Source organism: Anoplopoma fimbria, chromosome 21 (genome assembly GCF_027596085.1).
Source record: "Anoplopoma fimbria isolate UVic2021 breed Golden Eagle Sablefish chromosome 21, Afim_UVic_2022, whole genome shotgun sequence".
Classification (NCBI taxonomy): Eukaryota; Metazoa; Chordata; class Actinopteri; order Perciformes; family Anoplopomatidae; genus Anoplopoma; species Anoplopoma fimbria.
Window position 1 is genome coordinate 21007177 of NC_072469.1, and position 25580 is coordinate 21032756.

Consider the following 25580-nt stretch of genomic DNA (forward strand, 5'->3'; position numbering starts at 1 on the left):
AAGGAACAGGTACAGGAAGAGTTTGATCCAGATGTGGTGGAGTTGTAGTCTGGTATCCACAAATAAAGGACCTCCAAAAATGCTGGAAATAAACAATGTACAAAGTCAGGTAGAAGCACCTCGCTTGACAAAAACCCCCGAATATTAAAGCTTTTAATGTGCACAAAGCTGCCACTGAGCACGAGATGAACAGAATTTTTCCACCTCAGAGTTTTGGACACAATTGTTGTCAAACCGATCGTTATGTTTCCACTTTAGTTTGGCTGCAGAATTAACAATATTATCCAGGTCAAAATGGAAATCAATAGTCAGATAGTGGCTTTCTGTTAAACCACCAGTCCCGTCCTTTGGCAGATTTCCACCAGATACTTCCCCCTGGCTAACAGAAAACAAAAAGGCATTTCTTTCCATTGTGAGGAGTTCAAGGTGCCTTGGCCCAGGTGCAGCATTAGCAGAACAGTCCGTGGCCAGTGAATGAGCAAACCCCTCAATTAACCCAAGCCAGCTCCCAGATAACTCCTATTCAACTAAATGGGCCCTCTAATTGCCCTGACCTGTATTACCTGTTCTGTGTCCAAAAGCGCACTATTCTTCCACATTGTTTCCAAGGCAACTGGAAGTTTTTGTGACCTATAAAAAGTTTCTAGTCCTGTAACTGATCCGAGGCTAGGCGGTTGTTTGTTTCCATGGCAGGCTGCTGAGCTATTTATAGGTCTATCTAGCTGGTACGAGTAGGCACAGAAAGCATTACCAACAATTTTATTCACACGTTCAGAAGAGAGATAACCTCTTGTGTTTTTGATGGACTGAAAGTCAGTTAGAGAGTTGTCTGGATGTTTTGAGAACTAAAAAAACACCTGGGGCTTCAGCGATTGAGTCACAAAGTCAAGAGGAAGAAGGCTTCACTCTTCTCTCCTGTTTATGCACTGTCTGCTCCCAATGCAGAAGCAGATCCTAGTAACAAAAAGTAATGTTTATTTTGGAGTCAGAGGCAATGCCCCGGATCACCGGAATTTCTTTGTTGTGGTTTCGTTTGTGTTTTTAGCGAAGCCTTACGGAGCTGCTGGTATTGATGATTCATATGTTCATCATCGAGGTCCTTGGCAGTTCATCACGTCTTCCCTCACTGTGTGCGTCTTTAGACAAAAGGTTAATCAGGAAACCCTCCATATTAAAGTGATAATTTATCTCTGATTCACAGGGTTAAAAAGACATATTCATTATCAAAGGTGTCAAGAACAGAGTTCAAGAAAAGATCTCCCTTTAGGCACTTGGCAACTTGGCATCAAACTTGCCTCCAATTTCAAAATCTGTCTCTACCTTTTGATCACATACAGTATATTGTAATGTCATTAGCTCTATTTTCTCTCTTCCACTGTTACCTTTACATACATGTGGTTACAATTGTTTCATATTAACCTCAAGAACATTATCAAGGTTCAGTTCTAGACCTGTAGTTGTTTGCCGGATTAAAAGTAAATGTAAAAATGTAAAACAGTATTGCTTCTTGATAACAAAATGTAGATACATTGAGACACTTTCATGTCCACAGAATAGATTTAAAGAGGCTAGACAATAGATGGAATGAGATGGACTTTTAAAAGAGGTGAGATATCAATAGGAATCCATTTAGTTTATGGACGAGATACATTAACTTAACTAACAATCAATCACTTCTGTCTTTAAAGCTTTTAAATGCACGTAAATCTGACCTGTCAATACATTTCCAGCCCAATGCTCACTCTTAACGCCGCTGTTGTGGTTATTCACCTACCTAAGCCTGTTTGTTACTTCCTCCTTGAATAGCACCTTTTACTGTAAAGTTCTCCTCGTGAGCACTTCTAAATTCCAGTAATGCTGCTTTGCAACAAATACTAAGATAAAAGAAGATGAAACATTTACAGGAAAAATGTATAGAAAAGCCACAAAGTTATTTTTGCACTTAGACCTTATTCTCTAATGGACATTAGACTTGTCAGTGTCCTGGAGGAGGTCATGTTTTTTGTCCCTCACATTCTGCTTTTGTTGCTGGTAATCTCTCTTTTTTTGCAAAAAAGGACATTTGAGTTGAATTATTCAGTAGCACAATGCATTAGTCTGTCACTAACAACTGTTGTGTGTTCTATAGCACTAGGTCTTACATTGAAACAGAAATATGTGTGGTTACTGCTATAGAAAACTGTAAACTATTAGACTGTTCTCCCTCAAATTGCTTCAGCAGTTCTAGCTAGATGAGATGCAACGTATTTTCACTCACAAAGGGAGAGTGTGCTGTAAGGAGTGCATTGCAAATTCCATTTCCGCGTAGAGGAAGTCACCTTTTACCAGGGCCACTGCTGTTCCAAACACATCAAGAGGAAACAAACATGAAAGTTAGCATATCATTTAGTCCACTCTGCTCTACTGATGTATTTCACAATGATATGTTTGTCCAAATGGACGGCATTGGGAAGCTGCAAAGTCTGAGGTCTCAAGAAAGTGGACTGACATTACAATTAGACTGGATTGGACAGAGAGAATGATTACTCTCAATGAATTACTGTTGTATTTGTTATTTCCTACAGGTTTATAACCCACTGTTAGAGGCTTCCTCACTTGGACGATGCAGTCTTTGTTTTTCTAAATTTGTAAAATAATTTGGACAGCTCTTCCTGCTCATTGGATATTGATAGTGTAGCAGTAGTGCTCTAGTAAAAACAAGAAATGAAAGGCTGTCTCCGTTGCTCATGGAGACTGCAGCGACAAGTACCAGACACATGCACAGAAGTCACTAGGAGGTACTTTGGGGTTAAGTATTAGCATATACGTCAGCGCTCTCCTCGCATAGTCTTAAACTGTGATTAGCCCATTGGTTATTTTGGAGCTCCTTGTCATGCTTCTAGTCCATCTGATATGATTGGAGGCACCCACTGGTTGGGCAACCTGCTAATAGTTCACCCTGTCCTCAAGGCTGTGAAAAATTGTGCAGCTCAGCATGTTTCCGGCCGTTCTATAAAATGAGTGACATTTGGTGCCTAGTTAATCCGAGCGTCGGTGCACATGCAGAGGGAGGCCGGGGAGACAGATAAACCCAGCTGTTAAGTCTGCCCAGGAGTTTAAAATTACCGAAAACTGGTGTCCAATGGGAATGCCCATTCATCGCTGCAAATAACCCTGCTGTGTAAGCTCGCACTTGCCTCTTAGTGAACAAATGCGGATGTAGGTTAAATATAAGTTATTTTCCGGTGTGTAGTATTTGTTTTTTATTTATGTAGGGATAGATAGCTGATTGGTAATACCTCCGGTTTAAATAGCCTTGTCCAAGCCCTTTTAGCGTCCTTTGGCACACACGGTATCAGAACTTGAATGTGGAAGCATATTCTGTCAGTGAGACAAACCACTGGCTCGCATAGCACTGCCTCTTTTGTAACTGCATTTAGTCTCCAAGCAGAATGGCACAGACCCAATCTAAGTGGCTTTCATCTGGCCAATTCAAACAGACGTTTGACCCCAGACATTTGCCTAATGTGTTTTTGTTACGTGGACTCCTGGCTTCACAAATGTCACAGTGGCTGGACTAGTGGGGGTTTGGTGAGTGAGTCAGGGGGCTGGCAGTTAGGGGGGGTTACAGGAACAGGGAGTCAGCCTGAGGGGGTGGTGTTGGAAGGCAGAAGTTAAGTCTATAACCTCTGCATTTGTACTCTAACCCGTTGGGAGTTGGTTTTGTGGAGATCATAAGTTCCCAGTGATGACCAGCCCCTCCTTCCTCATGGGCCAGACCCACTACAAGCCTGCTGACGAGCGCCACGGCCCCCAGCACTCTGCTGACCTGGGCCCAACTGGACAGGCAGCTGTGGAGGAGACGGGGAGTGCCACATTTCTGGCCGCCCGGGTTGCGCAAGTCAGAAGCCGTCCCAGACAGTTGGGGCAGCTCTGACAAATGCTGCCATTAGAGGGGTGCTGAAAATTTATTACCAAACATATTGGTATTTTAGGGTGCAGCTGACTTAGATTTAGTGGCGTTGCTGACGAGGCTCGTCTTTAAACCAGAATACCAGATTACTACCAGAAAGTCACACCCTCCACCACTTATACCACCTGTAACAATCCCTGATATCTGATGAACTTGATTCCTCAGCAGTTGTATTTGCAATCAAAGTAAGCCTCAAGTTTTCCGCTATGAATCTAGAGACAGGAGGCAAAAGATGACTTGTTTGAATTTAAAGGAATCTACTGCAACTGATATTTAAATCTAAATGTTTTTTGTTTGTTTGCAATTTGCCAAATTACAGGGCAGCTTTGAGGAAAAAGAGCAGGACAATATGTACACTGTATTATGATCTATCCACTGAACCTGTCTGTTTATTTTCCACATTGCAAACATCTATTTGTATCATCTTAAATGCGCCAGGGAAGTGAAGCTTCATCCAACACTGAATTCAATGTACTTTAGGGAAAAGGCATATGAGAGCATTTATCCCTGTGTGTGTTATGCGGTGAACCATACAATATGAAATCTTTGCTACTTTGTTTAAAAAAAAAAGGTCCATCCAACATTCAATTCGGTTGCACACTACTGAGACTGACAAAAGCAGCTTCACATAAAAGAATGAAGAAAACCAAAAACTACCCTCCTTTCTAATATGTTTTTTGTTTAGAAAGGAGGGTAGGGCATTTCTAATTAACAAAGATAAGTCAAATTAATTCATAGAAAGTCCATATGTAATTGATAATCATCTCTGGTGTAAATCTAGTAATTCAGCACAATGATAATTTGCATAGGTAAAATCTGGTCTGTTTATTGAGTTTCAATTTTTTTTCTTAAATGTCTCACTAAGCTCAGTTTTTTTGACCTACTTTTTGCCTCAAAGAATTTGATAAGAGAGTTTAGGAGGAATTTTTCGGTTCAACTCCAATGCCAGTAACAGCTTAGGATGTGACGTGGTTCTTCACTTATATAGAAATTGTACCTACGTGTATAGGCTTGTGTTGAAGTCTGAATCGGGAGAGACCTTTCTTTCATATAAAGATTTCTGCCCCTATGGAAGTGCGTATTTTGCCTTTCTTAAATCTCTCATTGATAACTAAAATCATATTATATGGAAGACGTACATCTTAAAATATATTGGACAAACCTTGTTTATGTGCCTTATTAAGCTGAATTTACTCTTATTATTCTCTTTATCTTTTAACAGGCTATATATTTTAAGTGTAATGCCCGCGGTGATACTTCCAGCCGTAGTGATGTCTCATTCTGAGTAATAGGTCTCCAAAGTGTGCTTGTTTGGCTTGTTTGGGGCCATTGGAGAGCAATAAAGTGTCTGTCTGAGGATTTTCGGGGTCCTCATAGAATTTCTCCAGGTGTGCCTCACCAGTCATAAAGTACAACTTGTCTCTCATGGTATATGCTTGGATAAATGTGTCCGCTGAGTGTTCTTTAATCAAATACTGCTCAGCATGCACTGGGGTTTCTTTGTACAACAATACAAGAAATGACTTGTGTAAATTCTTGGAAGTTCTGTTCTAAAATGTGCTTTCTATGTTTTATACAAACAGATATTTTGCTTAGTTCAAAGAATGTTTTTTTCCATGGAGCCAATAGCCACAAAACAAAAAGGTCACTTTTTTTTAAGTTTATGACGTCCACTGAGGTTAACCGTTTCATTTGTTCCTCGCTTTTTGTGGAGGATACTCCACTGTATTTTCATGTTGAGGTATGCTATGTTTACTTTTATCGCTGCTCCTCGGTGAGGCGGGCCAACCTGATGTTTGTTTATAAGGAATTCTGGCTTCACTCGAAACTTTCATTCACCACTTGAAAGCACTTGTCTTGCTACTAATTTACCTTGAGGGACTTCAAAATTATCTGTCTGCACTGTCAAAACCTTTTTTGTGGTGGCAACTTGTCATCATCAAAGTTTCCCTTTAGATTTTAATGAAAGCCTGGTAGATAGATGGGTTAATGTTATATTGTTTATACTTGAATACTGCATGTAGAAAGACATCTTAAACTCTTAAAGGTAACATGTTTTTTTGGGCCTCAAAATTATGTTGCTTGCTTTTTGTTTTTGCTTTGATTGCTCCGCTCTGGTTATTGTTGCTATGCGAGTTGCTTTTAAGTTAGTGTTATGGAGTTCACATGAAAACACAAGCAGTGGGAACAGAGGAGGAATGGAATAGTATTGAGAATGATCTTGACTTTCCCTTGGTCATCAGTGCTGCTTTGCTTTACCAAGGATATGTCACTCTGTGCAGCTCGGTTATTTTCGACAGGAAACTATGCACATTGAATAACTCGGGAATATCCAGTACCTAGCACTTACAGAGCTACTTGACAAATTGCCATCCAGCAAACTTAATGTCCCACTTGTGTCAGGGGCAAGGCTGGAGGATGGGAGGTTTGTGTAGTTAAGAGTTTTTTTGTATTTTCTTCTTAGTCAATAGGTGAACACTTCACCTAGTAATGCCTGTGTAAATATATAAAAACTGTTATTTTATCCAAAGTTATCCCAAGTTCAGATTTCCCTTCTTGGGGGAAGGTTTGGAGTGTAACGCTCTGCTGAGACTTGTCAAAAAAGGAACTTGATCCCCCTCAATGTATGACGTTGTAAAAACACTGTAGTAGCTCTACCTAAACAAATTTGCAGCATATGCATATGAAAATATTGCAACTGTGTCACCAGGGTGTTAGCATTTTGTTTCATCCGTACCATTTGATCCCCTGTCACACCGCTCCTGGACCTTTCACTCTGTTTATGTATTCCCTCGTCAAGATAAGCAAACTCGCTTTATCGAGATGTTCCCCTTCGTGGACCAGCAGAGGAAAAACTCACAGCAGTTTAGGATCTAAAACTTTCCAAGCACTTAGACTCCAGTTAGATGTACATTAACCGTCCATTCCTTATCTCAAAAATAGAATCAGCCATTTGGAAGTGAGTCTATTTTCATGTGTGTGAGAAGCTGAGTGGATAACCTGTTGGCAGTGGAGGACAGTGCCGATCTCTCTTCACTCTAAATTGCAGGCAGGCATCCCTGCAACCCCACATGAGGACCATTGAGTCCCATCAAGATAATCCTCAATAAAGAACGGCTTCACATTAAATCTTAGCCCACTTCTCAAATTTCTCACTTGATGATAAAGTTTTTGGCAAGTGACGTTTTAGAGCCGATGTCAGACGGACAGTATCAGTGCATCTTTTGTTAAGCTTCCATTTGGCAGATGTAGAACGGCTTCATTAGGCTGTATACACGTTTTTATAGTGGCAGAAAATATTATTATATTGTTCTAATGTATCTAATGAAGTTTTTACATGTTGAATTTATCTTAGTGCTTCTTAAAATGTAATATTTTTTTAATTTTGTGACTGTTTACTTACTGCAGAAAAAGCTTAATGACACGTGCAGATGCGTCATTCTCTACCACCAACAACTCAACATCTTGACAAATTAAAAGTTGAACCTTCATTTTACAAGGCATTGTTTGCATTGTACAGCCTTTCATTGAATACTGTGGAACATGGAAATAGTAATCACCAAACATCACCAGTCAAACTGCTATGTTGATTGGAGCCTTGATTCAAAACGCACCGTACAGCACTGCAGGCAGGAGAGTACAAGGAAAATCTGAGTTCAGTCGTTGAGACATAAACATCTCTGGGTAATTATACCGTGCAATTTGAAAATAACTCACTTGCAAAATTACATCTCAAACTAATTTTGTACAGCTGCTTATTGAAATAGAGAGTGACAGAGTAAAAAGCAGTAACTCGATTGGCATGTGTACCCCTCCGCTATTAGAAATAGTTACTTGAGAGTCCCCAAGCATCTATTAGTCAATCGAGTTATCAAGAACCTGCTCAATATGCAATATATTTCATGCTTGGATGTTGAAACGTGAGCCTGTGTATTTACCTGTGGGCAGTTGGTTTGGCAAAGGAAGTAGCACTTGCATATCCAGCACGTCCACATCATTACTGCCGTGTATTTAAATCAGGAGCAGTGCAGCTCGAATCTATTTCTGTCAGCTCCTTGTTGACGACTGCTGCAGAGGTTGGCGTTGACCTGCTTTCAGTGTGGGTTGTGAACTCCTGAGATCATGTAGAAAACTGACTGTTTTATCAGTTCTTTTTATGTAAAATAAAATTCCATTTAATAAAAAAATTTGCTCTTTTAGCAGTAGGCCACCTTTCTTGAATTTTTATTATCACCCACTGACTAGTAGGTAACGTACAAGCGGCGCATACATAGATCAACCGCTAACACAGTGTACTATTCTTCTAGCCGTGGGTGTTCTTCCTCTGTCACCACCTCTTTACCATAGTAAATGTATGATTTCCTCTTTCTTGGTAATCATTTTTCAGTATTACAGTTGGTATTTCAGCCACAGTTTTACTATGTGGGAATTAAACAACATTTAAATGGTCCATTGACCTCTCAACCATTCATTACACAGAACTGATATTCTTGGGAAAAAAGCAGTCAAGACATATTGAAGCGAAAGCCGTGCGAGCCTCATCACCAGCTTGAATAAATCACCAGTTTGAGCTCATCAGTAGCAGCACGGCCTTGTGTATTACAGCAGCTTCGCACAGTTGAAATAATAACCTGGAGCAGACAGAAGGCAGTCATTACCTTGCACACAGACGCGGCGTGTATGTGTTGACGGAGGACTTCCACTAGACTGCCGTGGAGACGGACAGAGCCGAGCCGCTCGGCCGCCGCTAAAACCTCCGGCTTCCCATCACCTAAGCTAATGAACCTAAGCCCTTTGTTTATCCTCAGAAGTCCCTCTATGACAAAGAGAGAAATCCTGCAGCGACCTAAGACTCACAAGAGAGAGCAAATAAAAAATGTGGTTTGTGGTGAAAAAAAAAAAAAAAGAGCATAACAAAAACAAGAGAGAAAAGAGGGGGGGATAAAAAAAGTGTGGGCCCCTTGGGGTGTGTGAGCGGAGCCTGGTGTTCCAGTGGACAGGCAGGACAGTGGAGAGATCTGCCGTTTCATTGTCTTGGTCTCCACTGATACGATCTGCAGAGGGCCGTATTGCTTAGAGCTGTGAGTGAATGACATATGGGGAGCTGGTGTGAGGCTCAGCTCCCCCGTGCCTCCTCCAGACCCAAAGTCTTCCTGTGAGAGAGCACCGAGCAACTTTTCCTGCTTTTTCAAACGGCAGCAGCCTCCCTCTCCCTCCCTCATTCACTGCCTTTCTCCCTCCCTCCCTCCCTCCCTCTCCCTCGCTCTCGCACTCTCTCTCTCTCTCTCTCTCTTTTTTTCCCTCTTCCTCAGACACTCACTAGTCACTGCCTGAAGCAGTAATCGGACAACTCTCTTTCTCACTAGGACCGGGTCTCCTGAGATACGGCGCGGGGCTCCATGGGTTCCAACAACTAAAATGAAAAAGAAAAAAGTAGTCTTGTAGTTTACATTTATTGTGCTACAGATTCTACCAGCACGCTTTCAGAAAGTTTGCTGGCTGCTCTTCTGGACTGAACGATCTCTCTGTAGAAGATTTTTTTTTTTCTAAAGAAGCCGTAAGAAGGGATAAACACACAGGGATTCAACCATAATTGTAGTGAGTATGGCTTTAATTTGTATGTGATGTTTGGTATGTCAGTTTTCTAACTGTCTTGTCTATTCTTCTCAAATTTTGGGGGTATTTCAAGAGTGTGTGTGTGTGTGTGTGTTTGTGTATGTAAATGGGATTATCTCCTTTATTTGGAACATTTGCATCAGCATTTAATTTAAGATATAAATGTCAATTAAAGTATTCATATCAACAGAGCAGCAGGAGTAACCATTTAATTTCTGCACTTATCTTGTCCTTAATTGTTGTGGTACAGCACCTACGACACCTTTTATTATTCTAAGAATTGTAATACTGTTAAGCTATTCAAAAATGCCTATTGATGGTAATAATATCAAGCAAAGAGGAAGCCTTTAATCTTCACAGGTCAGCTGTAATTCATTGACAATGATAGATAAAAAAACTACAAAAATTGCTCTTGATAAATTCTTAATTTTCATTTAAGTGAACATAAATGCAACTCACATCAAGATGAAGAAGTCAATTTAAAAATGTAATATGATGTAATTTAAATAACAATTCATGCTATAATACAGTGTATTATAATAATTGCTTAAAAATCTCACTATAAATTCTATTTTTTATAATACATACAGTATTAGTACAATAGTTTTAGAAATTGAACAGTCCAATTTTTCTGTAATTATAAATAACATATGTACAAAAATGTCCCCTAACATTGCAAACCCTAAACATAACAACTTAATTTCTTTCTCCATGCATAATAAAAAAATAGCAAATACAGTATACTTTTTAGCATGAGAGTAATAAACTAGTTTGCAAATGTATCCGAACTCGCCCCTTTGAAATATGGGATGTTCTTCTGCTTGGCCCAGTTTACATTTTTGATCGGGCTAGGAAAACATGCTGGTCCCTGCAGGAGTCCCTTTTTGACTGGCAGAACAAACAAAACCAACACAGTTAAAGCAGTTGACATCCAATGCCATCTGCTGAGGCCAGGAATGCTGCGAGGAGACCTGAGAGGCTCTCGGCGTCTGACCGAGACAACAGGCCTCGGCTCCCGGCCGTGCTGCTTCTCCTCTCGCCAGCATTTCGCATGTAGTAAAGATGACTCACCCGCTGTAATCACTAGCCTCTCTAATTGAAGGATGTTCTGGTTTAATCTTCTACGTATGATCACAGGCTTACATCACAAGTCAGGGAATTATTGTGTGTGTGAAGAGGTATTTCATCTCTCTCAAATTGTGATTTTTCTTTTTTCAACTCGCCTTTCCTTTTTCCATCCTGTAATTCCTGTCATTTTCAAACGCCTGTTTTAAAAAAAAAAAAAAAAAAAAAAAAAAAAAAAAAGAAAAGGTGTGTGTCAGTAGATGAAAGAGAGGAAATAGAGAGGTTAGCCTGGTGAGCCCGACTGCTTGCAGAGTGGCCTCGGCTCCGTGCAGACAAACATGACAGCGTGTGTGATCGCCTGCTGCAACCATTCACTCACACAATAACCTTATTTATCCAATTAACAGATAATGAGCCGGCTGATTCGGGGCTGTTTACACTGTGTATTTGCTCTACGCAGGGAGAGATCAGGGTCTCTCCAGCCTGCCTGTGGAGCTCCATGCATGTGTAGCAGCAGTGTGTACAAGCAGGAGTGGTCGGCGGTGACGGTGGCATTGTTTGCCCAAGGCCTGATGCCGGCCGCATAGATGTGTCTAGCCTGCCGAGCCCTCTTCCTCTTCTCTCAGGGAGGAGATTGAAAATGGTGAAAGACACAGAGGGCTAATTGATCGAGCCTCACTGATAGAGCTATTAGTGAGGAAGAGGGAGAGGCAGCGCGAGAGAGAGAGAGAGAGAGAGAGAGAAGAAGGAAATAGGGGACCTCCTATTAAGTGACCCATTCTGGGTGATTAGTGGCCAGGGGTTGTTTACTAAATACTGTGGGGTGTGATTTTGTTAACACAGCCACTGTTTGGATCTGGAATATGTGGCTGAAAGAACAGGAAATGAGCTTTAAAGATTTCTGTCTCTTTCACTGATGTCCATTTGTGTGTTTGTTTGTAAACTGCAATAAGTTTACGTTGCGCGAGATAACAAGGAAGCCGCTGAGTTGAACATAAATTGTATTCAAAGAATTTGTACTGAAAATATAGCTATAGAAGAACGTTCCTCTGATCATAAATCATTTAATTCCTCTTTAAAATTAAAAAAAAGTGCAACTTTATTTCCTTCTGCAATGTTGATATGACCTAAGCAATTTTAAAATCCCCCCTTCCCTCCTTACCTGCGTAGATGATAATTAACATTAACACCATCGATCACTGCTTCAGATTTAGGAGAATAAGAAGAACAAGCCACAAGCATTCAAGTGATAAAATCGTTAAGATTTGTCACTGGAGTTTCTTTCATCTTTGTGTTGTAAAGCCTCTCGCGTCCTGCGGTGGTCACGGTGGTAGGCAGGTTGTGCTAAAATGTGCACCTTAAATCTTGTTTGATGGCCCCTCAAAGGCGAACTGGCCTTCTGGAAATCATTTTGGAGGTTGAAGAGCACAGTATTAACAGATTTAACGTAGCTATTCAGTGGATTGCTGGAGCAGCATGTCAGATTGAACCAAATGAGGGGGACAAATTGCATATCAACACACAGCACATCTGTTAATAATTATGATTTTAATTACAAGTAAAACATTTTAAATAATGTGTGAAACACTGTGTGCTTTTATAATTTGTTTGCCGCAAGTCTAATCCTTGTACCAAGTACAGACCAGTACAGTCCATCCGCATAAATATGTTTACAGAATACAAAAAAAAAAAAAAAAAAAAAATTAATTTAATTTTTTATCTAACAATAATAGATTTTAAAATGTTTTATTTGATTTTAAAAATTACTTTTATTTTGCTTTTCAGAAAACATGTTTAGAAAATTGCCCTCATTGTTCAAAATCATACCACCATGAAATTTCAGATTTCTGTCCTTTTTAATAAAATGTGCAAAATATGTCTTATCTTAAATACTTTACTTTTAAGGATGAAAAAATTACCAAGCTATTTAATGTTGCATTTGCTGGCAGCCGTCATTTTTTCGGCCACGTATAGAGACACAAGTGAAGTGTAGCATTTTGTAAACTGTGCCTAATTCCACTCACATCTGTGTTCAATTGTTGTCTGCATCTACATTCTTTGAGAGTGGATTTATTTTTCCTGGGCCACCATGTGGATTCAGCTGACCAGCTTAAGTGGGGATTAGTTGTTTTAAAGTTAGATTATGATTAAAGCATTGTTTTTCAAAAGTTGTAACTCACAACACATGGCTTACATAGACTGTAAAATTCAAAGGACTATAGACTATGCCCTATCAAAATTAATATCAAGTAAGGATGACACAGGGAGAGGAGAACGGAAATAAACTAAGCATATTCACTCGTTTTTCTTTTTCAACGTCATGTTTGGTTTGATTATTTTTATTTGCAATCGTAAACTTAAGTATATGAAAATAAATGTAAGTGATATAACTCTTTGCGGGAATAGTAACAAAATATGTAGCAAAGGTGAATTTACAATTGGTGCCGGGTCAGACAGCCTGCTTGCTGAGATGATCTATGCTAAAAGCTTGGCTGTGGCTTTGTTTACCTTTGGAGACGCATGTCTTGAAATAAGTAAAGTGAAACAAAAGGGCCAGCAAACAACTGTGAGTGAAGCGTGTTGTGGCACTTCTTCTTCTTCTTCTTCTTCCTTTTTTTCCTTTTTTTTTTTACCTCTTGATGACACTTCCAGCGCTTCATCTAGTCTGGCTTTGTTCTTGTGGGCTTCAAAGACCTGGCAGTTCAGGTTGAGCTAAGAAGCACATCAAAGATGCTGATGCAGACCTTTTTTTTTTTTTTTTTTTTTTTTTTTTTAAAACAATAAATATTTAGCGGCGCAGAAGAAAGGCTAGTGCTTTTAAATCCTTATCCCCCCCCCTCCCTTCTCCTCTCCCGTCCTCCCCCTCTGTCTATTCACCTGGCCGGTTTCACCTGCTGGCAATGGCTTAGACACCAGCATGGTAATGGCTTCATTGGCCTGGACTGCTGAACAGAGAAACCAGCCACCACACACACACACACACACACACACACACACACACACACACACACACACACACACACACACACACACACACACACACACACACACACACACACACACACACACACACACCATACCACATCTCTCCACCACAACGCGCTCTCTCTCCACAACTCTGTGATCGCTGTTAATGTGCTGTGGCAAAATGTGTTTCTCTTTCGTCTTTATGGCTTTTACCTCCGTGGACTTTTCTTTTCCAATAATACTTTAGTGTTCTTTACATCCCCTCTGCATATTTTAGTATTGGGAAATGTCAAGAGGAGGAACTGCTGTTGTCAGTATTAAGAATTGAATGTAATGGTTATTTTTCGCAATGAAGCCTGTACCATTAGCAGTGGGAGCGTAGGCATATTGTAAAGTTGGAATGGTATTCATGAAGGCTTTGCTTTGGTGTGAAGAGCAAAGCCTGTTGAAAAAAAGAAGGAAAAAAAAAAACCTCATGCAGCTCAGGTTACCCTGGCTCATGTAAACAGGCAACCATTAAAAAAATCATGCTAGAATTTTTTTTATTTTTTTTTTAAAGACCATTTCTCCTTTTTCCTGACCATTCTAATACCTTTGACCTTTTTTGGACCCTGTATTCCCATGGTGGGCTGGAGTCAAGGCTAATATAGTGTTATAGTCATGCGAGTATATGGCTCCGCTTGATGTTTGGAGAGAGACGAGCAGAGCGGGAGTGGACGGAGCAAAATGTAACTGTCAGCTAAAGGAGAGTAATAGAGGCATTCGTAGCGTCATAGGAAACATATGTGGCTCCATATGCTCTCCGTGTTCTTGTTTCCAGGCTCCTTCATTGTCTGAGATGCACCACTGATCTGGGGGCCTCTAAAGTGCCCTGTGTGTGTGTGTGTGATTGTGTGCATTTGTGTTTGTGTGTATGTGCACCGCTGATCTTGGGGCCTCTGAAGTGGCCTGTGCATAAGTGTGTGTGTGTGTGTGTGTGTGTGTGTGTGTGTGTGTGTGTGTGTGTGTGTGTGTGTGTGTGTGTGTGTGTGTGTGTGTGTGTGTGTGTGTGTGTGTGTGTGTGTGTGTGTGTGTGTGCATGCAGACATACAGACATGAGTTATGTGTCTCTGTGTGCTAAAAAAAAATACATAAAAAAAAGAATGATTTTGGATTTTTTTGTGTTTGCCACAGAAAAAGACAGGATTTCTATAATGTCTGGTGTGAGGGTTTATATATATATATATTGTTCTGTTCCTGCCTTTCGGTCCATTGGACAGGCTGTGAAGTTAGGAAGTGGAGTATGTCTGTGCTGTGCCATGGCCCCAGGCTGAGGCAGGCCCGCGGGAAGCAGCCCTGACGGTCATTAGGACCTGTCAGTATGCCGGGAGGGGAGTGCTGATAAATTTCAGATAGTGTCAATTGCAGATGAAAGATCTGCTGAAGATGCTAGGGGTGTCACGCTTGACTCGTCTCTGCTCAACAAGTCCCGTCTTCCCTCCAGCAGCAGACTACCTCAAGCAGGAAAGCGGGCAGGCCTTCTCCCAGCCTCTGCCGCCCCTCAGCCCCTGCTCTCCCTCGCCCCTCACCCTTCTGCCTACCTTCGCCCCCACAACCCCCACCCCCCCAACCCCACACCCCACACCCCTTCCTGCTTACCTTGGCTAAGCCGCTTTGCATGTTGATTGGGGGAGGGCTAATCCAGTTTGCAGCTGTCGTAGACCAATGATGAATCACCTTTCCGTCATTTGGCTGTGCTCCCTCGCTCAGGGAGGAGGGAGGACCTGGAGGAGGAAACAACAGCGGAGTAGGACTGCGGCTCGGAGAGAGAGAGAGACAATGTGCGCCTCTGTTCCCCCCCCTCTCCCCTCCGCCAGCCCTTCTCTTCCCATTCTGCTCCAGAATAACAATAATGTTTTCTAAGACAAGCCTTTTTTGTGTCATGGATGGCTCTGGACTGTGACATCGAGCTGCAATAACAAGGAGTGACATTGTTTCTGCTGCGGCAGGTGGAGGCAGGAGAAAGAAAGGGAGTGTGGTTTGGGAGGACTCAAAGCCATCTAGGTCCAGGTAAGAGCACAGTTGAGCCAGTGCCAGCAGCATCAGAGACATGTAGCTCTCGGAGATTGACTTAGACACTCTGCTAAACAACTGTCAACTTCTCTCAGCCTGCTGTGTTGTCTGATTGGAGATACTAAAGACTTTCTAGCTATCATCTAATGAGAAAAAAGTTTTAGCAAAGGAGGAGAAAACAGGATTAAGTAGTGTGAGATGTAGAAATAGTGGGGGTCCTTAATGTGCCTTAAACTTTAATTGTACTTTTATGGCGTTGTATGCTTGGAGTGTGTGTTATTTTTTGGGGAGATGTAAATTAATATATTTCTGGCAAAAGGACAATGCACCTTCCATAATAGTAGTATGTGTAAAAAAGACAGATTTACCATTTTTGTTATTGTTTATTTTTATTATTAATGTTTTTTCCACTTGAAATGTGGTCTATTTGATTTGTAATATAATGCTGAAAAATATATATATATATATATATAATATATTTTCCATTAATTAAATTGGACTTTAACCACAAGAAAGGACTACATTTGCCATGCTGTACTGCAATGTATCATAATATCATAACATTATAATATCATCTTAAATAGAGTAAATGCACATAATCAAATTTCAGTATTTCATCTTTTTATCAGATAAATCTGGTAAATTTGTGCCATCTGATAGCACTCAGAATAGTCAGAGTTTCTTGAGCGTTTATCTTTGTGGCCTCGTGTAAAAGGCTAATGTTTATCGATAGCAGAGATACCCAGAACTCCGGGATATAATTTAAAATGTACAAAACATTTTGTCTTAATTCCATTAACTTATTGTTGCAATGAAAACTGTGGCAGAGACAAATGGGGTCTTCAGTTTGTGGCCGTACTTTTCAAATCACTCGTGCCTTCTTTATTCTACATTTTCTTTACTTGATTAAAATCCTTTGAGTGCACAAATGAGAAGATAGAATAATGTTTTAAGTGGCGTGGTCTTTTGTATAAACACAGAAACAATTAAGGAGCTTGCCAGAGCAAACACATGCTTCATGAGCTTCTCATCTGCCTATCACTGAGGCATGGACTCTTACAATCAAGCAGAGTGCTGCACTTTTAACAGGCACATTAACCGTAGCCTCAAACCAGCAAACATCTGTTAACAGTCTTCAATACCACACAAAACGATAAACACTTAAGGCAATTTTTGCTTAAAGATACATCGGAGTAAATTGACAGTAAACACTTTGCGTTCGCTTCATGTTAAACGGTGACTTGCAGTGAGATTGTTGTAATGAGAGAAATCAGAATCTTCCATGTCAAGATGTTTACTATTCATTTCATAGCTCACTATTCCAATCTGTTTTTGCTTGTGCATATGTGAGTGTGTGTGTGTCACATTTTGGCTTGTATATATCTTTCATCTTCAAATGTTAATTTGTCATTGTCATATGGCATCACTCAAAAACATCAGTATTTAAAATTCCGTTGAATACATCACGTGCCAGGTAGTCATTTGTAAAATTGCAGTGAATAATGATTTTTTTTAAACGTATTTCTACTGGAATATTTTTTTTACTCACAATATTACCTATATTACCTATATATTTTTTTTACTTAGTAATATCACCACCTTTTTATTCATATAAATCTGGACAACTGAATTAGGCATATTGTGCACACTGCATTGTGCACCCGAGCTGCGTGTCTTCCCTGAAACCAGAGTGATATGTGTAATTTGATTTGGTGTGTGCACGTGTGCGTGTGTGTCTCGTCAGGTCTATGGAAATGCAGGATCTAGCCAGTCCTCACAGCCGAGTAAGTGGAAGCAGTGAATCTCCTAATGGTCCCAACCTCGACAACTCCCACATCAATAACAATTCCATGACACCCAATGGCACTGAAGGTATGTCCGCGGTGCAGTTGCTCTTTAGTTGCTCTCTCTGTGTCTGGTATGCTATTGTAAATTTGAAAAAGGGCCGTAAATGGTGGCAGAAGCTTAATTGTAACATTCAATTTGAAACTGACTTTTTGATATGAAAGTAGTTCAGTGTAGCAAAAAAAGGGTTGTTGCAAAAAAAAAAATGTAATTCTTTTGGGGTGAATTACAAATACTTTTTTGCAGTAGTATAGTATGAAACAGCCAGTAAAAAAAAAAAAGTAGAGCATGCACTTCATATTTGCTGATTTGCAATGTAGATTCTAGCTTCAACAATTCAGTGCTACCAGAAGTTGTCTTCCAGTGAGTATTAGCTGTTTATTTAAGTAGCCATGTAATTATTCAAAGCCCACAGCATGGAAATGACGGAGTTTTGCATGAGGTCTCCACTGTACATAGTTATTTACTCAGGTGATTCACCTGTGTTTAAATCTGAGCCTTTGTTTAGTGAAGCAGTCATGCCCATGTCACAAACCAACACATCCTGACTGTCACGTAAGCTTCGGGTTAGTCTGTGCCTTGAGCTCAGGCTTTACTTACTTTGTGTATTCATGACACAGGGCCCGTGGACATGGTGCAGACTGTCATGTGTCTCTTTGCCATTCTTTCTTTCCCCTAGGTGATAACATCACAATGCTTACCACTGCAGACTGGTTGTTAGGTTCTAACTCACAGTCCGCTGCAGGTTCGTCCACTCTTAGTGACACAATGAAAGGACAATACTTGGTGTTTTCAACTGAGAGCGAGAATGAAACCACTCTTTGTAGTTCACCTCTTTGAACCACCTAATTCACTTATAAAGACATTTAATTTATGTTTTTTTAAACGTCAGCTGCTAAATTTTAAAGTTGCCTCAAGTATTGTGCCTTTCATTCAGAAACTCTTTGGTATTTGCTGTTGTGGTATTCTGTTCAAGCATGATTTGACACCGAGTGGATTTGATTCCATTGTTAATGAATGGTCAGATTGCATACTGTGCATTTTGTTTTCATTTGGTCGTTCCATGCCGTTTCCTGAATACAGTGGTTATTGTGTGCTCTGTGACCTGAGTGTGTCCTAGTTTATGCATGCAACCGTATCACTATTTTTTGGTCTGTGAATTTTTCAAAAGAATTTTGCCCCATCGTAAACATATGTTTCTGCACTGAATGAGCATAGCGGAAACATGTAAAACATGACAGCTAATAGCTTCTTCAACCATGAGGGATTCCACTGAGCATGACTCCCTTGCCCACATTGTCAATTTGTTTTGCCAAAAAGGGGAGGAAAAAAAGAAAAAGAAAAAGTCCTCCAGCCCGCCTGAAGTGAAATGGATTGATTTCAAAGATTCCTGAGCTGTCAGAAAGCTGTGAAATTGTCTTTGCAGATCTATCGCTGAGCTGTATAATGGAGTCAAGGTCAAACAGCGTTCGCTACACTCTTAAAAAGATTTTATACACCATACATTTCCTTGACATTTCAATTGTAGTCGTACATCCCTGCGGAGCTCTTTTTTATCTGTGACTCTAACACACATCTTCAGTCATTTTTATTTCATGCTACATTATTGATAAGCCAGTAATTTATAAATAAATGTAGATTATAATGTCATTCTTTTTGCCAAGTAGAATGTTCTGTCAAATTAAAGTTTGATTTATAATGTGCTTGGAAAGAAGTTAAAATACAAATCTAAGATAAATTCATGCGCTTTACATTTGGAAACGCCTCAAGCGCAATTCTTAATTTAAAAGATGAACCTAACTCTATTGCACCATCAGACAAATCCCATCAAAAATTATTTAATATAATGATAAAATAGAAAAATATATCTGTAAACCATTTGAACAGATACAAATGTAAGAGTTAATGTAACTGTTGGAATGTTGTTTGACTACACCCTCCTCCCTTTTGCAGTTCTGTTTTTATTTTAGCATTGAGTTATTTTTGTTATATTTTTAAAAGATAGTCTAAAATCCTGAGATCTTAAATCTGATCTTTTTTTATTTTTATTTTCTTATTCTTTCAGACTTGATTTGGTGCATTTGGTGACAATGTGGCTTCTTTGTTCGCAGTTAAAACCGAGCCAATGAGCAGCAGCGAAATCGTCACCTCAGTAGCAGACACCTCTCTAGACAGCTTCTCAGGATCAGGTGAGGCTGGAGGACTGTTGAGTTTTGTGTGTGTGTCTGTGCGTGTGTGTGTTTCTGGCTGCCTCCCTCATAAACACACACACACACACACACACACACACACACACACAGCTGTAGAATTGATTAGTGAGAGATGAGCCTAGAGATGGGTGACCTATGCGCTGGGCCCCAGGAACAGTCCCTACAGCTAAAACACCAATATGTGTGTCCGTGTCCGTGTGAGTGTTTAAGCACAGGCAACTCTACCTTACCTTTGTCAGCATATTTATATGCTGTGCTTGCTTGCACATGTGTGTGTTTTGTATGCGCGTGTGTGTGTTAACACTGCTGGTTCCCATGCCAGTGAGGACTGAATTATGACCTGTAATGCACTGAGCCTGTCTGTCCACGGCATCCCAGTGGCCTTCACTCTCCACGGGCTGTTACTCTATCGGCCCGTCAGAGACAGGGGTTTCACACCGTCCTCTCAGCACGGGAACATCACACACACACACACACGCACACACACACATAAACACACACACACAGAGGGACATCGCTTCATAAATACCTCAGAGCATAATACGCATTTTAGGAATTGAAAGAAAGAAATAATCACTAATGCGATAACTTTTCAGCTTATTTCTTTTTCCATCCTCACCAGTATCTATGTCAACCTACGGCACTCTCTTCTATTTTCTATAAACATTTATTAATAGTACCGCATCCGAACATGCACGGTTTCATCTTGCTGCTAATTTTCCTGTATTTCCTTAACTGTTTAACTAAGTACTCGATACTTAACTCTAGAAGTGCATAAATCACTGCCATGACTTTTGTCTCTGACAATATTAATGAAATTTAGTAATCTTATACCCTGATATCCTCCACGGGGAAATCCAAAGCTCCGTTCAGAAGAGCAGGTTTTGTCCGGTGGCAGGTGCTGCTGATGTGGGAAAAGTGTTCAATATTAATAACGTGTGTGAGGGGTTACAGCATACAGTTACATACAGTTAGCGCTCCCCCGCAACCAAATCCCTTATTTTACATGTCACGACCAATTAGACAGATGTTTCTTTAACAACTGCATCGCTACGCTGCTGGTTAAATGCGAGTAATACGGCAGAACTGTGATTGTTGCATGAATATGATTAAATGTGGATTTATTATAAAACTTTCATTTATTAATGTATTGTTATATAATTTGAAGTTCACCTTTTGTGTTTTATTTCAAATGAAGATATAAATGTGTTATGCCTGCTTTAAAAAAAAAATGGATTCAGTTTAAACAAATAAAACCTTTTTAAGTCTTGCAGGCTGGATATTTTGTGTGTCAGCAAAATAATATTTTTTTTAGATCTATTTAACTTTTTTAACCTAAATTAATATTTTAAAATTAGGAACTGAAGCTTGCAGACATGATTATGAACACAAATATAAAGTGAGTCGTTACTTTAGAAAAAAATTACGAGCACTGTGTTCCTAATATAACTCCTAATGCAGATTTAAGACAAGCGTACTGCTGTGAGTTACTTGTGGCTGAACTTTCTCAAGTTAACAGCACCGTGGAATCAAATAGTCGTACGCTTAATGAAGGAATGATTATGCAGTAGCACTCATTACCTGCAATCAGTGATGTCACTTCCAATGTGGTTGTGGCTTGAAAGGACCAAGGCAACTGAAGCCAGAGGCCGAGACTGATTCAGACCATCCTGTGTGTGTTTACACCAGCGGTCGTCATAGCAGCCCAGAAGTCTCTCAGAGATACGCGGTTCAGCAGAAAAACCTGATGTTTCTTACCTGATTATTTTTGCTTCGTTATTGCTCTCCGGTTGTCAACCTTAAATGAGGTTACTGAAATAAATACAGTAATGCAGTGTAATTACTGTTTCCTTGGAATCCAGAAGTTCTGTTGGCAAAAGATAATATTTACCTTATTTCTTAATGTTTAAATATGTGCTTGCCTCTTTTCTTTTTAACTTTCCTCAGCTATTGGAAGCAGTGGCTTCAGCCCAAGACAAACTCACCAGTTCTCTCCACAGATATACCCTTCCAAGTAAGGCTTCTTTTATTTTTCTTTAAAAAATAAGCAGCATCCAACTTGATTTGGCTCTTTAATTAGATCCTTGTGCTAGATCGGGAGTTTTCGACTGGCTTTGTTTGCCTGGATGTCTGCAGCTTGCGCACTCTGAAATCTGTTGTAATTATTATCTTTCAAAAATTTCCTTTGCCATTTATTGTTCTTCCACTATGTCTATGAGCTGTGCGATGCTATCGGTCCTACAGCTTGGCTCAGTGTTTGAAATGAAGTAGCGCAATCACAAGGAATTTGTCAGTTAGCAAAGTTTGTGTTATGGTTTCAGGGGTAAAACATGGTCGCTATTCTTCCTGCCTTCCTTTTCTCACTTTTGTCTTTTGTTTCTTTTCTCAAATAGCAGAACATATCCGCATATTCTTCCTACCCCTTCATCCCAAAATATGGCTGCGTATGGGCAGACGCAGTACACCACAGGAATGCAGCAGGCCGCAGCTTATGCTAGCTACCCCCAGCCTGGCCAGCCCTATGGTATCCCAGCCTATGGTAAGATTTCTCAACACACATCAAAACCTCCTCATGTCTTGCGAAAAGATGCATGTTGACTACAACTAAATATTTTTCCTTCCTGAAGGTCGGATCCAAGACCTTGCTCATAACAAACCTTGTTCCCACAATTCCTCCAGTAAAGCAGGAGCAGCAGAGATGCTGACTTGTTGTTTAGTTTCTGCATACTCTCACTCTTCATCGCAATAAAACAGAATTTGCTCGTCAGGCTGTTCCGATAGATCTGAAAGATTAATGATACAAATCTGAAAACAAAAACTGGTTTCCTCTGGCATCGCAAGGGAAAGCACACAGTACATGGCTTGCTGTAGGCTTTATTTGTCCAAAGTCTTTGGAGTGTTTTGACCCCAAAAGACTCTCCAATATGTGGAGGAATTTACACTGTTTATTTGAATGGAGTCCTGCAACCTACCGCTGCATAGAAACTGCATCGTGACTGATTGAATGTAAGCAGTGGCCAGTTTAACTCGGAAACACAAGCAGGATGTTTGATTACTTGTGCATCTTTTCACAGATGACCTATATTAGATGATAATAATAATAACACTAATGATAACATAAAATCAAACAATCATAAGCCTAACACGCTTTTTGGTTTTACAGCCAAGTTGACAACTCCTTTGCAGTAAGACTGAACCCAGTGTGAGATAATATATCTAAACAACTTAGTAGTAGTAAATATTCTGTGATAGTAAAGCTCCCCGTCCTTTGTGATAAGTGTGTTATGCTAACACGCAGCGGCTGTGTCCATTGGCTTTGTCCAGTGTTATTTAAACCTGTGTGTTGACGGTTGTTTGTGCATCAAACCGATCTGGTGTCACTAACTGATTTAGGTCCATTGTGGGCAGGCATAAAGACGGAGGGGGGTCTGACCCAGTCCCAATCCCCGGGACAGACCGGCTTCCTAAGCTACAGCTCTGGCTTCACCACACCGCAGACAGGACAGGCCCCCTACAGTTACCAGATGCAGGGTGAGGACATCTTTGTGAATGCTTTGTCTTTTTCTCTGTGCATCTTCACATATCTATTACGGTATTTGAAAGGTGTCAAACTGCGGCGTGAGATGCCATCACTCTCTCTTAAAGCTGGCAGCAATTTTACGCTTGTAACATGTTTGCAGCAAATTAGCTGAAATGACTAACATTATGAGTGGTTAAGAAAACAACAGAGCAGACTTTGGTTCAACGACTATATATGGTTGTTGGTACGCGTTGTTTCTGCTTCGTTCTATCTGTGTATCCTTTATTTGTCCTTTGTCCTCATCTTTGTGGTCTCTTTTACATTATTTTGCCACTATCACTTTTTTCCGATATGTTTCTGCCATGTGTTCCCTCTGCTTTGACCATCCAAATAAGGTTCAGTGTTCTTTTTTTTGTTTGAAGTTTAGAGAAAGACGTTTCTGTCCTTGATTTAATAGCATGCAGAGCCAGACGGATTCACAACACGGCCCTCACACTCCCCAAAAAGATTGTTACATCCCGGCGGTCGTTATTTACAGCCACGACGGCTGCCTCCCTCTCCTCTCCTCCTAAAATAATCAACACAGATGGAAAAATGGCAGGCACTTAGGAGGCACCAACCATGTCCTCCGCACTCCCCAGCATTTGTTTTTTCTCTCCCTGTGATCATATTTGTATTTGTTTTAGAGCTGAGACCATAGAGATTTATGGCCTTGAAACCTTAGAAAGATGTTTGAATGTAGATCGGGCCTTCTGCCATATAGTGTTTCTATTATTCCCTTATTGTGTTGGTTCATAAAGCCTCTGTTCCACCTGCAAGGACAGTTAGCAAACAGCTACAAAGCCTTTGTCTTCTCTGCTGTAATATCTAATGTTTGACAGTAAAAAGAAATCTCCACATGTTGTTGAGAAGCCTCCAGAGCATCTCACAATAAATAACGCCAGCTCAGCAGCAGATGTGGCACGGGGAAGCCTCTTTTCCACGCCTCTTAACCAAATACAGTCGGCCACAGCCAGAGTTTTTACAGCGTGCAGCCCAGCGCCCTGAAAAAGAAGAGAGAGAGAGAGAAGAGGAAGAAAGGGAACGAGAGACGGACCATGTACAGCAGAATGTTCAAGCTGCTATCCTGCCCTTAGTGGTTTAACTCACGATGACAGTATTATGTGCCCATTCATCTTCTTAGTATTATGCTCTTACTGAAGTCTTTCTCTTTCCCTCCGTCTAACTCTGTCTCTCCCTCACTGTCTCCTGCTATCTCTGGCTATCGGATGCCCCACGTAGCGTTAAGTGCGTTAGTATTTGACAGCCATGTTAGATGACAGATTGACCATTATTCTGGCCTTGAGTTCTCTAACTGTGGCTCTGGCCCTCTGCCACACCATCATCATTACTCTCTCTGGCCTATTGATCCGCCTGGGTGAGGTGCCTCGGGCCTGGGTGTCCCCCACCAAAAGACTCTACACTAACCCTTCACATCTGACACCCCCCCTTCTCTGTCAGTGTTCCCGCCACCAGCCTGTGGCCAGCTGTCAAGGCGGAGGACGATTAGATTAATGGTTTCACTTCTTACTTTCTAGTCTGATGCCATTAAGTTTTTCGTAGGAGCTAAAGTCGGGGCACCAAATCGTCAAAGAGACCTGCGTTTTTATGCGCTTCGGTTTTGCAGCGCCCTGTGGCAGTTTGTGTAATGCATCTCATGGATTGTCACAAATAAGGTGTGTGATGAGACAGGGAGATTGTGCTGATGGTGGGACTGAGCAGATGCTAATTAGGTGAATAATTGGATTCCAGCATTCTGTCCCAGTGGCAGTGCGCGCTGAAGAAGCTGAAGCCTCGTCTGCCTTTTTTAAAAGGAGAGCCCCATCTGGACTTGATAGCCTATTCCCAAGTGGGGCATACGAACTTCTGCTACAAATATTGTGCACTGATGATAGACATAGCCCATGGCAAGGGGACTGATCAAGCAAAGCAAATGGACTTCCAATTGTGGAGCCAGAAGGCAAGAGGGGAGGTGGAGAGGAGGGTGGGGGGGATGATGTCTGGTCTTGAGTGAGTGAACTAACTGGAGCAGGACAGGGGGAGGGAGAGAAAACATGCCCCCCGGGGAACCACAAGACCCCCTCTTTCTCCCCTCTTTCTCCCCCTACTATAACCAGCACCACCACCACCAACAGCATGGGCTCATTCTCACTGCAAGCAGGGGTCCCCCTCGGCTTTTATGTGGCTCCTTGTTCTCCACAGAGCAACCCTCAAACCCTGCCAATAAGAGCTTTATGGCCGTTTGAACCGCGCATTAGGCTTAGTTGTTGTCCTCCACGGCCGTACTCCTCCTTGTCTCTGTCACATTGTTCTG

At 40.9% G+C, this 25580-nt stretch overlaps 1 protein-coding gene across 1 annotated transcript in view; it reads left to right on the top strand.

The window, feature by feature from the left end:
- Nucleotides 1–25580, top strand: part of eya1 (EYA transcriptional coactivator and phosphatase 1) — a 59474-nt gene that overhangs the window by 12372 nt on the left and 21522 nt on the right. Inside the window, exons 3-7 of the mRNA XM_054622587.1 lie at nt 17397–17524; nt 19609–19686; nt 21655–21721; nt 22101–22246; nt 23116–23238. Coding sequence (XP_054478562.1) covers nt 17401–17524; nt 19609–19686; nt 21655–21721; nt 22101–22246; nt 23116–23238 — 538 coding nt within the window. The 5' untranslated portion in view covers nt 17397–17400. The remainder of the gene's footprint in view (nt 1–17396; nt 17525–19608; nt 19687–21654; nt 21722–22100; nt 22247–23115; nt 23239–25580) is intronic.